This window comes from Elephantulus edwardii, unplaced genomic scaffold (genome assembly GCF_000299155.1).
Source record: "Elephantulus edwardii isolate Elephantulus edwardi_28Jun2011 unplaced genomic scaffold, EleEdw1.0 scaffold00011, whole genome shotgun sequence".
NCBI lineage: Eukaryota > Metazoa > Chordata > Mammalia > Macroscelidea > Macroscelididae > Elephantulus > Elephantulus edwardii.
Window position 1 is genome coordinate 15,524,597 of NW_006399761.1, and position 12,048 is coordinate 15,536,644.

The following is a 12,048-nucleotide window of genomic DNA, read 5'->3' on the forward strand; positions in this document are numbered from 1 at the left end:
AGGAAGAGATAAGAAGGGAGAGAATGAGAAAGGGAATTTTTTATGAAGGGCTCTATGGTGGCTTCTTTAGTCCATACTGAGTTGTTCTGCTAACCCAAGACTGCCTGTCTCTTGTGGTTCAAATCCAGCAGTGTCTCAGCAGGAGCAAGGGTCTGGGCTCAACCCCTTGGAGATTTACAGCCTCCAACCTATGAAAGTTCACTGTGTGTCTGAATGGTCTTGACAACAATGAGAGAGTCAATTTATTATGACTTCAACTGAAAAAGCTGGGTAATTTCTCAAACATGTACAAAGTCCTTGACACGGTGCCAGTTGTTACAAAGAAATTAGGAAGATGTGTGCCATATTCTACATCTTCAAAGGAGAAGCGTGCACTTATTAAAAAAAATATGTGCAATGAACTACGGCTCGGACAAATAACTATGTTTAGGAAAGGTTGTAATAGTTTCTGGCTCATTCAGGGAAGGCTGAGGAGGGCTATTGAAAAACGTCACGAGAGGGCACATCGACTTGAAGGCGACTGACTGAGACGTGGTGCGTTATCAGGATCGCCTTCGCTCCTGCATTGAGATGGTGACTTCCCAGACAGATCCTCATTGATCTATCCAGAATCTATACCGTAGTCTTGTTTACTAAACCAGAGGACACACTTGAGTTCAGCGACTTCCTGGCCAGACTGAAGCCTTTTGAGAGCATTTTAGTCCAACAAGCTATTTTTATTCTACAAAGATTTGCAAGTGTTACTAACCCTAGAACCACTCCGGGATTCTAAACTTGCAATGTTAACACAAAGATGATACCTCTTAGGTTGTTTGAATCTACTACCTGCTCCTTGGGAAAAAGATGGACAGTCTCCTCCCGTGCAATTCACAATCCCTGAAAAGTCACTGGAGGGTGAGCTAGGAGCTGTTTCCAATTTGATAGCAATGAGTTTGAGGGGGTTTTGTTTTGTGCATTTTGAGACCCAATTCACTTTTTGCAGCAAGAAGGTTACAGAGGTTCGGTGGGGGTATGGGAAAAACGTAGAAAAACTGTTGTTGTTGTTGTTATGTGCCGTCGAGTCATTTGCGACTCATAGCGACCCTATGTACAACAGCCCTAAACCGTGCTCTATCCTGTGCCAATCTCATTGCCTCTGACACACCCATCCTGATTACCCCAGTCACTCAATCAGTCCACCTCATAGAGGGTCTTCCCCTCCTGCACTGTCCCTCCACTCTACCCAGCATGATGTCCCTCTCTAAAGACCTGTCTCTCCTTACAACATGTCCAAAGTATGTCAGAAGAAGCCTCAGAATCCTTGCCTCCAAGGAGCAGCCTGGTTTAATCCTCTCTACGATGAATCTGTTTGTTTTCTTGGCAGTCCATGGTACATTCAATACTCTTCTCCAGCACCACAGCTCAAAGGCGTCAATTCTCCTTCTATCCTCCCTAGTCATTGTTCAACTCTCTGATGCATAACAAGTGATTGCAAAAACCATGGCCTGTATCTGGTGCACCTTAGTCTCCAGAGAGACACCGTTGCTCTTGAGTACGTTAGAGAGGTCCCTAACCACAGACTTTCCCATCGCAATACGCTTTTTGATTTCCTGACTGCTGCTGGTGCCAAGAGTGTTGACTGTGGAGCCAAGCAAACTGAAGCTGTGAACAATCTCAATCTCTTCCCCATCCATCCTGATGCTACCGATTGGTCCAGTGGTGAGAATTTTTGTCTTCTTGACATTGAGCCTCAGTCCATATTGAAGGCTGCAGTCCTTGACCCTCTGCAGTAAGTGCATGAGGTCCTCCTCAGTTTCAGCGAGCAAGGTTGCGAAAAACTAGAAAACAAAATTTCCTTATTTTGGGCAAAGTACTCTGATACTTCAGCAGGCTTAGCTCAGCTCGGCTCCCCGTAACAGAATCAGCAATAGAAAAACAATTAACTGCTTTGTGATTCCAAAGGCATTAAGACTGGCTATTATTTCATTCTCTATATCTATCTGCACAGATTTAGACACGGAAAAAGCCAAGTTCAAATGTAAACTGGTAAGAAAGATGTAGCAATAATATTTTGACAATCCACAGCAAGAGACTGCTGGCTCCTCGGCAGGCCTGAGAATCTTGGTTCTGTCTAAATAATTTTTTATTTATGCAGAATTTGCAACAACCATACAGAGCATTCATGTTCATTCTTTGAATGCTAATAACATACAAAATCATGCTATAAATATGATCATCAGTGGGCTTAAGTATGATGGCGATTAGGACAATGGTGCAGGACAGGACAAGAGTCAGATCTGCTCTTTGTAGCGCTGAAGTGAGTGGTACTCAAATCAATGCCTCCTAGCAGCAGGGAGTTAAGGAAATTCTTGACCGCATATGCTTATGGAAAATGACTTCTCATATCATATTACTTTTCTCATTCTTCTTCATAAGCTCCCTGTGTCCTTCACAGCCTCTGAAAATCCACTTGGAGGGGCAGCTGTGAGTCACCTTTTTCTCTTCTGAAACAATCAATTGTTCTTATTGGAAAATTAATTCAAATACTAAAATTTTTTAGCCTCTGGAAGTGTTCCAAGGTCAAACTGTTCACAATGGCAATCCTTCCACAGCTCCAATACGTATTTACTTAATTATGCAAAAATTACTAATGTGGCATCTACTTTCAATACATACAGAACTTTGCTGCATGTCAGAATTTCCCTGGGACTACGTCTTTTCATTTTTCTGCAAGGCTACCTGAGTCAGTTGTTTTTGAGGATCCAAGATGATGGTTTAAACATTGTATTCCACCTAACTGGGGTGGCCTAGCGGTGAGAAACTGTACTGCAGTCCCAAAAGCACGGGGTTCGAATCCACCAGCTGCTCCATGGGAAAAGGGTGCACAATCTCCTCCCATGTGATTTGCTGTCTTTGAAAACCCGCTGGAGGGTCAGCTATGAGTTGGTCCCGACTTGATGGTACACAACCATCACCACCACCTTTGGTGAGAGGAGCAAATTTTGAAAAGCAAAAAGTTTTTGTATGTTCCAATTTCTATTCAGATACTATTTTTGTATGTTAGCTTACAACGTACATAATGTCATCCTTTCGGATTTAGAAATGAAGCATTTCATGTTCACAAATGAAAACATTACTTTCCCTCTCTCATCATTGTAAAGATTAAAAATTTTAAGATAGGGAAAATTGTATTTATCACAGTTTGAACATCTCCTATTAATCATCAAGGGTTTTATAATTGCCCGGGTGTCCTACTGGGTAGAGCATTACAGTGCTCAAATCCACCAGCTGCTCCATGGGAGGTGGGTGGGAAATCTCCTCCCAACCAATTTACAGCCTCTGAAAGTCCACTGGAGGGTCGGCTAGGCATTGGTTCTGACTCCCCTGCAACACATTTTTGAGATTTTTTCCCATTGATTTGAGTAAAACTTGAGTTTTCACCTATTTCTATTAATTGTTACTTATTTAATGTTAAAAATGTTTGTTTTACAACAATATTTTGTTTTATAACATTAAAGACAACATCTGCAAAGTAATCACTCCCCTCCCATGACCTCCCTGTGATTTCTGTTTCCCACTTGAAATCTCCCTATGTTCACAATTAAGGAACATTCTGGTTGCATTTTTTTTAGACACAGACTTGTTTGTTCTTTTGGCACTTCAGGGTATCTTTAACATGTTCGCCAAAACTACCTCAACAGTACATACACATTAAATGGATTCTTTTAAAATTTCCTTTCATGCTGTTTTAAATGTCCTCTATATCTCTGGTAGTTCAGTGGGCAAGGAATTGCCCTGTCTAATTAAAGGCCAGAGGTTCAAATCCACCAGCTGCTTTGATGGAGAAAGATGGATAATCTCTGTCAGAGCAATATATAACCTCTAAAAACCCACCGGAGGGTCAGCTATGAGTTGGTTCGGATTCAACGACACATAACAACCACATCAGCATGCTATATATAATGCTTTGTTTTGGTCAGTTTGTGATTCCCTTTCTTAATGTTTACATCCCTTTTCTTGTTATTGTCTATTGGGGAGAGGGAACCAACTCACAGCTGACCCTCTAACCATTTTCAGAGGCAATGAATTGCAGTTAATGAGAGGAGATGGCCCATTTTTCTCCTTCGGGATAGGTAAACACATACCTTTGGGATTGCAGTGTAGTTTCTTAAGACTAGACCACCAAGCTGTCTCTAACACTTTGCAATTATTTGCTGCAAAGACCCGTCTGCAGATTAAGTTGTACATTAGATTTTGTTCCACATTGTTAGTCTATTTCTAGACTAACTTCCTTCCATGCATTCCGTAACACTTATTCTGCTTTATGTATAAAACACTCTTCTTGTGTCCTCAGCCAACAATAACTAAAAGCTATGTCCTTGAATTTTGCTATAGTTTCTCATCTTTACCATTAAGCCTGTTGGTTGAATTCCACATGGAGAATAAGCATACACTACGTTATTGAAATGCCCTGCCCAGCTAAGACCCTTGATGTCCATAATGCAGACATAAATGTTCAGTAAAGATAATTATTTCTAGCATATGGAAGGTTTCTTTTTATTTTTCTAAAGCAATAGGTATTTTTGTCATTTAAAAAAAATATGCTTGTTAGTGTCTGTGTCTTTAGAGGACATGGAGAAATGTTTGAGTGCTTTTGAATATGCAGAAATAATCAGAAAGTCTTTTTCCTGGAATTTTAAAGAGCTCTTCTTCCGGCACTTCAATGTCGTGCCTGTTCGCCGCATTGCTCTCCAGTCGTTAGCTGTAACTTCCTCCCTCTCAAGGCTCATTACAGCTAAATAATATTATCGATTCTAAAGCACGAGAGATGGATTTTAATTCATCAAGGTTCAAAATAGAGACCATGTTTATGAAATTAGTACTCTGTAACATGTGATGCCTTTGAGCTGTGGTGCTGAAGAAAAGTATTGAAGGTACCCTGGACTGCCAAGAAAACAAACAGATTCATCGTAGAGAGGGTTAAACCAGGCTGCTCCTTGGAGGCAAGGATTCTGGGGCTTCATCTGACATACTTTGGGCATGTTGCAAGGAGGTCCTTGGAGAGGGACATCATGCTGGGTAGAGTAGAGGGACAGCGCAGGAGGGGAAGACCCACTATGAAGTGGATTGATTCAGTGACTGGGGTAATCAGGATGGGTGTGTCAGGGGCAGTGCGATTGGCACAGGACAGAGCAGGGTTTAGGGCTGTTGTACATAGGGTCGCTATGAGTCGCAAATGACTTGACGGCACATAACAACAACAACAACAAATTAAGAGACTGAGTTTATCAGTAGGGGCTTCATGGGAAAGCGTCAACTCTGCCAAATGAAATAAACTTTGATTCATTTGTTTTGTCCCTCCCTCAACTCACTCATTGCTGTCAACTCAGAAGTGACTCACAGCTGCCCCTCCAAGTGGATTTTCAGAGGCTGTGAAGGACACAGGGAGAGACTGCCCTTCTTCCAATCAGAGTCACAGGTGAATTTGACCTTCCAGAGAGATGCCACCTTCCGGTCAGCAGGACAACTCCCTATGAACTGTGCCAAATATATTTTGTAGTATTAAAAAAAAAAGGCAAGCAAAAATTAGTACAGGCATCTCTTTCTGTTTTTATGAGCCATAAACTTTGCACTGATGCTGCAAATAGATGAGTTTGCAGCACGAGTGACCTTCAGATAAATGGCGTGATGATACTTTAGTTTTCAATTCATTGAACGCTTGGGGTAAGATGAAAGCATTAACAAAAGGTCAAGAATTTGCTAACGTGAAATAAAAAAAAACTAGCCAAAATTTAAAACAAACGAACAAACTACTGCCATCTTTTTGCTGTAGTTGCAGCAAAATAATAAAAAAGTGATTGTTTTCTAGTTACACACAAATAACAAAATTCCTGTTCTTCAGAACACTGAATTGCATCCAAGCTTATCTAAAATGAGAATGGAACGAAAACCTCCTTAGGTAACTCAAATATTGGCAAAGATGATAATGTGTCCCCATTTGTTCAGGGCAAATTCCATTTGAATACTGTAATTTTGACATTAAAAAGCTATTTGCTGAAGGTATTCAATGGCAACGCGAATATTTAAGAACCCACTCCAACACTTCATTTTCATCACCATTTAAAATCTTTCACATATGTGAATGCCCTTGAGGCCTGATGATGAATAAATAGTCAACGAGGATGCGTGAGCATATCTTGTCCTTAAAGATGAGGAACTACGGTGAGCTCTGGTGGCCCAGGGGCAAGAAGCTGCCCTGCAATCCCAGAGGTGCATGGTTCGAATCCACCAGATGCTCTGCTGGAGAAGGAGGAACAATCTCCTTCTATACCAGTCAGATCCGATTTGGTGGTACACACACACAGAAAAAGAATAAAATAAAAATTAAAATGTAAAAAAAAAAGAAATTTGAAGAAGAAAAAAATGAGGAACTACGATTACTTAGTCATGTGCATGAAGATCTAAAGAGGAATAGGAGTAAACATGGACTATCTTCTGTTGTATTTTTATTTGCAAGTTGTAACAGTTAAGTATTAGTGCATTGTCTTATGCCAAATTATTTAGATGCCTTTACAATAATCATTATGATTTAAGTTGAACTTTGAAAGTGAACGGAGTTCTCGGGGGAAATACACACATTGTTTATTATAAAAACATGCTGCCCACCCGCCCAAGATGCTGAAGGGAAAGAAGGCCAAGGGGAAGAAGGTGGCCCCGGCGCCCGCCGTGGTCAAGAAGCAGGAGGCCAAGAAGGTGGTGAATCCCCTGTTTGAGAAAAGATCCAAAAACTTTGGCATCGGGCAGGACATCCAACCCAACAGGGACCTTACCCGCTTCGTCAAATGGCCCCGCTACATCCAACTACAGCGGCAGAGGGCAATTCTCTACAAACGACTCCAAGTGCCACCTGCCATTAACGAGGTCCCCCAGGCCTGGGCCCGCCAGACGGCTCCTCAGCTGCTGAAACTGGCTCACAGGTGCCGACCAGAGACCAAGAAGGAGAAGCAGCAGAGGCTGCTGGCCCAGGCTGAGAAGAAGGCTGCTGGCAAAGGAGACGCCCCCACCAAGAGACACCGCCCCCCCCCGTCCTCCATGCAGGGGTGAATACAATCACCACCCTGGTGGAGGACAAGAAGGCCCAGCTGGTGGTGATCGCACACGACGTGGACCCCATAGAGCTGGTGGTCTTCCTAAAAGCCTTGTGTCATAAGATATGTGTTGCCTACTGTACCATCAAGGGCAAGGCCAGGCTGGACCACCTTGTCCACCAGAACACCTGCACCACTGTTGCCTTCATGCAGGTGAACCCGGAAGATATAGGCGCTCAGGCGAAGCTGGTAGAAGGCATCAGAACCAATTACAACGACAGATATGATGAGATCCACCGCCACTGGGGAGGCAACGTCCTGGGGCCCAAGTCAGTGGCCCACATCACCAAGCTGGAGAAGGCCAAGGCCAAAGAACTCGCCACCAAACTGGGCTGATGTACACACCGACTCTTCTGTACATAAGGACAAACTTACTCCTCCCTAAAAACAAACAAGCAAACAAACAAACAACTCATGCAAAGAGCATCTGAGTTGGAGGAAGCATGGAGGTGAGGGTGGAGCGATTTTCCCCTTGCTTCGTTTTGGGTGCTGTAGAACCCACTAGAACTCTCAGTGTCCCGAGCAGAGGCAGGTCTGAATCTTGTCTTACCCGGCACCATTGTCAGGTTCTCGGTCATGCTCAAGTCCATTCGTGGTACTCACTATGGCAATCTATCCATTTGAGGGTCTTCCCTTTTCTGACTCTCCAGCCATTCCCAGCATGATGTCCTTCTCCAAGGATCGGCCTATTCTGATAACACGCCCAAGCTATATTAGATGAAGTGTCACTATCCTTGTGTCTAAGGAGCTCTCTGCTTGCATTCCTTAGAAGACAGACCTGTTTGTAGTTTTGGCAGTTCATAGGATACTCTTCTATGGCATCAATTCTTCTTCTGTCTTCATTATACATTGTCCAATTTTTACATGCATCAGAAGCTAATTGAAAAATACCATAGCTTGCATTGTTGTTATGTGCCATCAAGTTGCCTGGGACTCACAGCAACCCTATGTACAATAGCTCTGAACCCTGCTCTGTCCTGAGCCAACTTTACTGCCTTTGACACATCTACCCTCATTAACCCAGTCCCTGAGTCAAATCTTTCTCATCCAGTGTCTTCCTCTTTTGTGCTGTCCCTCCAAACTCCCAAGCATGATGTTCCTATCCAAGGACTGGTCACTCCTTACAACATATCCAAAGTATGTCAGAACTTCAGAATCCTTGCCTCCAAGGAGCACCCTCTCCAGGATGAACCGGTTTGTTCTCTTAGCTGTCCATGATATATTCAATACTCTTCTCCAGCGCCACAGTTCAAAGGCATCAATTCTCTTTCTTATCCTTAGTCATTGTCAAGCCTTCTGATGCATAGCAAGACAGTGCAAAGACCTGGCATGAATTAAGCACACCTTAGTCTCTAGACTGACATCCTGTACCCTATTCTGGAGGATGTTGCTTGAGATTCTCTTATTTACCGGTGCATTACCAAAATGGGGAACATATGTTTCTGTGTGTATGTATATGTTTTCTATCTGACTTCACTCTTCATTTTTTTGGTTTGTTTTTTTCTCAAATGCTCACTCTCTGGAGTGATAATGGATACAGCATAACACTGCCTTCCTGACAGAGCTGGTAGACTCATTTTGAGAATCAATTTAGTGTAAGCAAAGAAGTATTCCTCTTTTGGACATAAAAAAATTAAATTAGGCAATCTCAACTCTTATCATCAGTTAAGAATTATGAGGGAGGGCTAGGAATGAATGTGCAGTCATGAATACAGAAATAAAGACTGTTGAGTATCTAGAGAGAGAGAAAATAAAGGCAATGTTCACAAGAGGACAAGAACAAAAGATAGACAGAAGATTACTGTTCTATATAATTTCAATTACTTTCTAGAATTATTCAATTAGGTGGCCTGATGGTTAGAAATTGTGTTGTCCACGGAATGCATTTGGTTTGAATCTGCCATCTGCTCTGTAGGAGAAAGATGGACAATCAACTCGCATGTGATTCACTGCCTCTGAAAAACCACTGGAGGTTAAACAATGAGTTGGTCTTGACTCAGCACTACACGATAATACATTACTATGAAATCTGGTGCCAAGGTGGGCAAGGAGGTGCACTGCCAACCCAAGTGGCTCAAATCCACCAGACACTTTGCAAGAGAGACACTCTTCGAAAACCTGCTTGAGGGTCAGCTATCAGTTGGTTTTGACTTGAAGGCACATAACAAAAAACACATGGTTATTTCTTACAATCAGTGGCAATGACCTACCATCTTTTGCTCCATAAAGTTCAAGTGAAATTATAAGATCATGAATGAGTTGGAACTTTTACAATGTCCTGCTATCTATTTGAACGAACCTTCTACCTGGGAAGCATATACTGTGATCAGGGGAAGAGAAAATTGAGCAAAGAGAAGTGTAAACTGAGTATGGAGTCTGTGTCGCTCACACCTGTAGCCTCTCGTTTTGGAATTCTTCCTTATACAGGGTGTTTCTCTCCTTCCTGCTATCCTCTTTTTCTCTGAGAAAAAAGGAACCCATCCTTAGAGATATCTGTATCCAACTATACGTCTATACAGAGATAGGAAAAGAGAGATAGATTGATAGACAATAGATAGAGATAGATAGAGAGAGAGAGATAGATAGATAGATATAAAAAGGAGCCCACAGTCTTTCTGTAATCTCTGGGGAAATGGGCCCTTTTTTTGAATATAATTTTGAGAGAATGTAGATATGGAAATATTATGGAAATTGTGTTGAAATGAAGTTGAATATTTATTAATAATTTAATCCCACTCAACTCTGTAAGAGTGCTTCATAACCACTATGACAGTCTTTAAGAAAGGATAATAATACATCAAGATTAAAAATTCAAGTGAGAATAGTCTCACTTGAGAGAAACCTAAATGAAAAGAGAATGGCTCTTCAATCTAGTTAAGGGAACTGACATTCACAGAGCTGATTGTGAACACCTGTCTAATGGAGGGTGTGTTCTAATATTTTTCATGTATTCATATTTTCAACATAAATATATGAGAAATCGAGAGGGAAGGTCACAAGCTTCTAAACACTATTTTAGTACTCTGCTTAGTTAATTTTTTTTTTTTTACTTTCAGTTTTAGTTTAGGCTTTCCACTTTAGCCAGTAGTTGTTGTCATTATGTGCCATCAAGCTGCCTGTGATTCATCATGACCCTTTATGTACCATAGCTCTGAGCTCTGCCCTACCCTAAGCCAGGCTGACTCTGACACACCTAATCCCACTGCCTCAATTATTGTGACAATTAATAATTAGTTATGAAAACAAACAAGATTTTTACCTGAGTCTCAAACACCTGGAATTTCCAAAGAGACATCCTTTTAATAAAGCATTTTTATTTAATATCTAAAAGTGTGTCCACACTCACGTTAATAGTTTTTTCACTGAAGTAACATCCATCCATCTACTCATCCATCTATCCATCATCTCTCTCTCTCTCTCTGTCCATCATCTATCTCTTCTAGTAGAGTGAACACAAAGTGGACACGTCCATGTTACAAGCACCCAGATGAAGAATAAAGCATTACCCAGAGTTCTATGAGCTTCCGTGAACTTTTCCCCCAGTCAGCTCTCCAAATAGAATTGTTTTCATAAACCAAAGAGGAGGAGGAGTTGTTGTTGCTGTTAGGTGCTGTTGAGTCGAATACAACTCAAAGCAATCCTATCACCAACAGATCTGAGCCCTGTCCTTTCGTGGGCCATCCTCCCCTCTGATACACTTGATCCCTTTGTTGCAATAACTATGTCAGTCTGTCTTGTTAAGGATCTTCCTCTCTTTCGCTGACCTTCCACCTTTCCAAGCGTGATATCCCTATCCGAGGAACAGCCTCTCCCACAAACACGTCCAAAGTAGGAGAGGTAAAGTTTTTCCATCCTTGTCTTGAAAGAGAACTCCAGCTGTACTTTATTTCAAGACATGCCTGTTTGTTCATTTGGCAGTCCAGGGGATATTCAGAATTTTTCTCTTACACCACAATTCAAAGGCATCAATTATTCTGTCATCTTTATTCATTGTTCCCTTAACAGAGGCACAGAAAGTGATTGAAAAGACCATGGCCTGAATCAGGCAGACCTTAGTCTTCAAAGTGACATTCTTGCTTTTAGTATTTTGGAGAGGTTCCTGACAGTGGCCTTATCAGTAGTAAGTCTCCTCATCTCCTGACTGCTGGTACCAAGGATGTTGATTGTGGATCCAAGCAAGATGAAATCATTGACAGTTTCAATCCTTTCTCCATCTATCATGATGCTGCCTATTGGGCCAGTGGTAAGGACCTCTTTAATTTGCTGATGCTGAGATGTAATCCATATTGGGACCATATTGGGAACTAAAATCTTTCATCTTCTGCAGCAAATGCTTCAGGTACTTTAAGCAAGCAAGGTTGTGTTACCTGCACAACATAGGTTGTTGATGAGTCTTCCTCTGATCCTGATGCTACATTCTTCTTCATAGAGTCCTGGTTCCTGAATAATTTACTCAGCATATAAGCTGAATAGGTATAGAGAAAGGATACAATCTTGACCCTCATCCTTCTTAATTTTAAACCATGCAGCCCTCCCTTACAGGTCATTGAAGGGAACTGCCAGCAGTTAAAGGTGGGTTTAGAAGAAGACACTGTAGTCTGAATGTTTTACATCCTCCACAGAATCAGAATCATACATTATGTACTTACCGGTTTTCTTTTGCTTGACATTGTGTTTTGAAGTTAGCCTACCTTGTCACTTGGCTGTTGGTCATTGTTTGCTTCTGATATCCACTCATTTATCTCTGTTAGCAACTGAAGCGCATTTAGGTTTATACCTCTGTTAAGCTGGTCCTCAGGTTTCATTTCTACTGGTATGAAAAGAGAACTTCATTATTGATTTGGTAAACATCCCTTGTGCTGGCTTTCTTCCCACGTGTTGGACTTATGCACTTTGGGGTTCTTTTGGTGGTACTGTTGGT

At 41.7% G+C, this 12,048-nt stretch overlaps 1 protein-coding gene across 1 annotated transcript; it reads left to right on the forward strand.

Annotated features, from left to right (window-relative positions):
• Positions 1 to 6,654: 6,654 nt before the first annotated feature.
• On the forward strand, positions 6,655 to 7,463 carry LOC102857581 (60S ribosomal protein L7a-like). The gene is made up of 2 exons (XM_006881024.1): positions 6,655 to 7,024; positions 7,078 to 7,463. Exons 1-2 carry the CDS (start codon positions 6,655 to 6,657, stop codon positions 7,461 to 7,463), a joined length of 756 nt encoding a protein of 251 aa, XP_006881086.1.
• Positions 7,464 to 12,048: the final 4,585 nt, after the last annotated feature.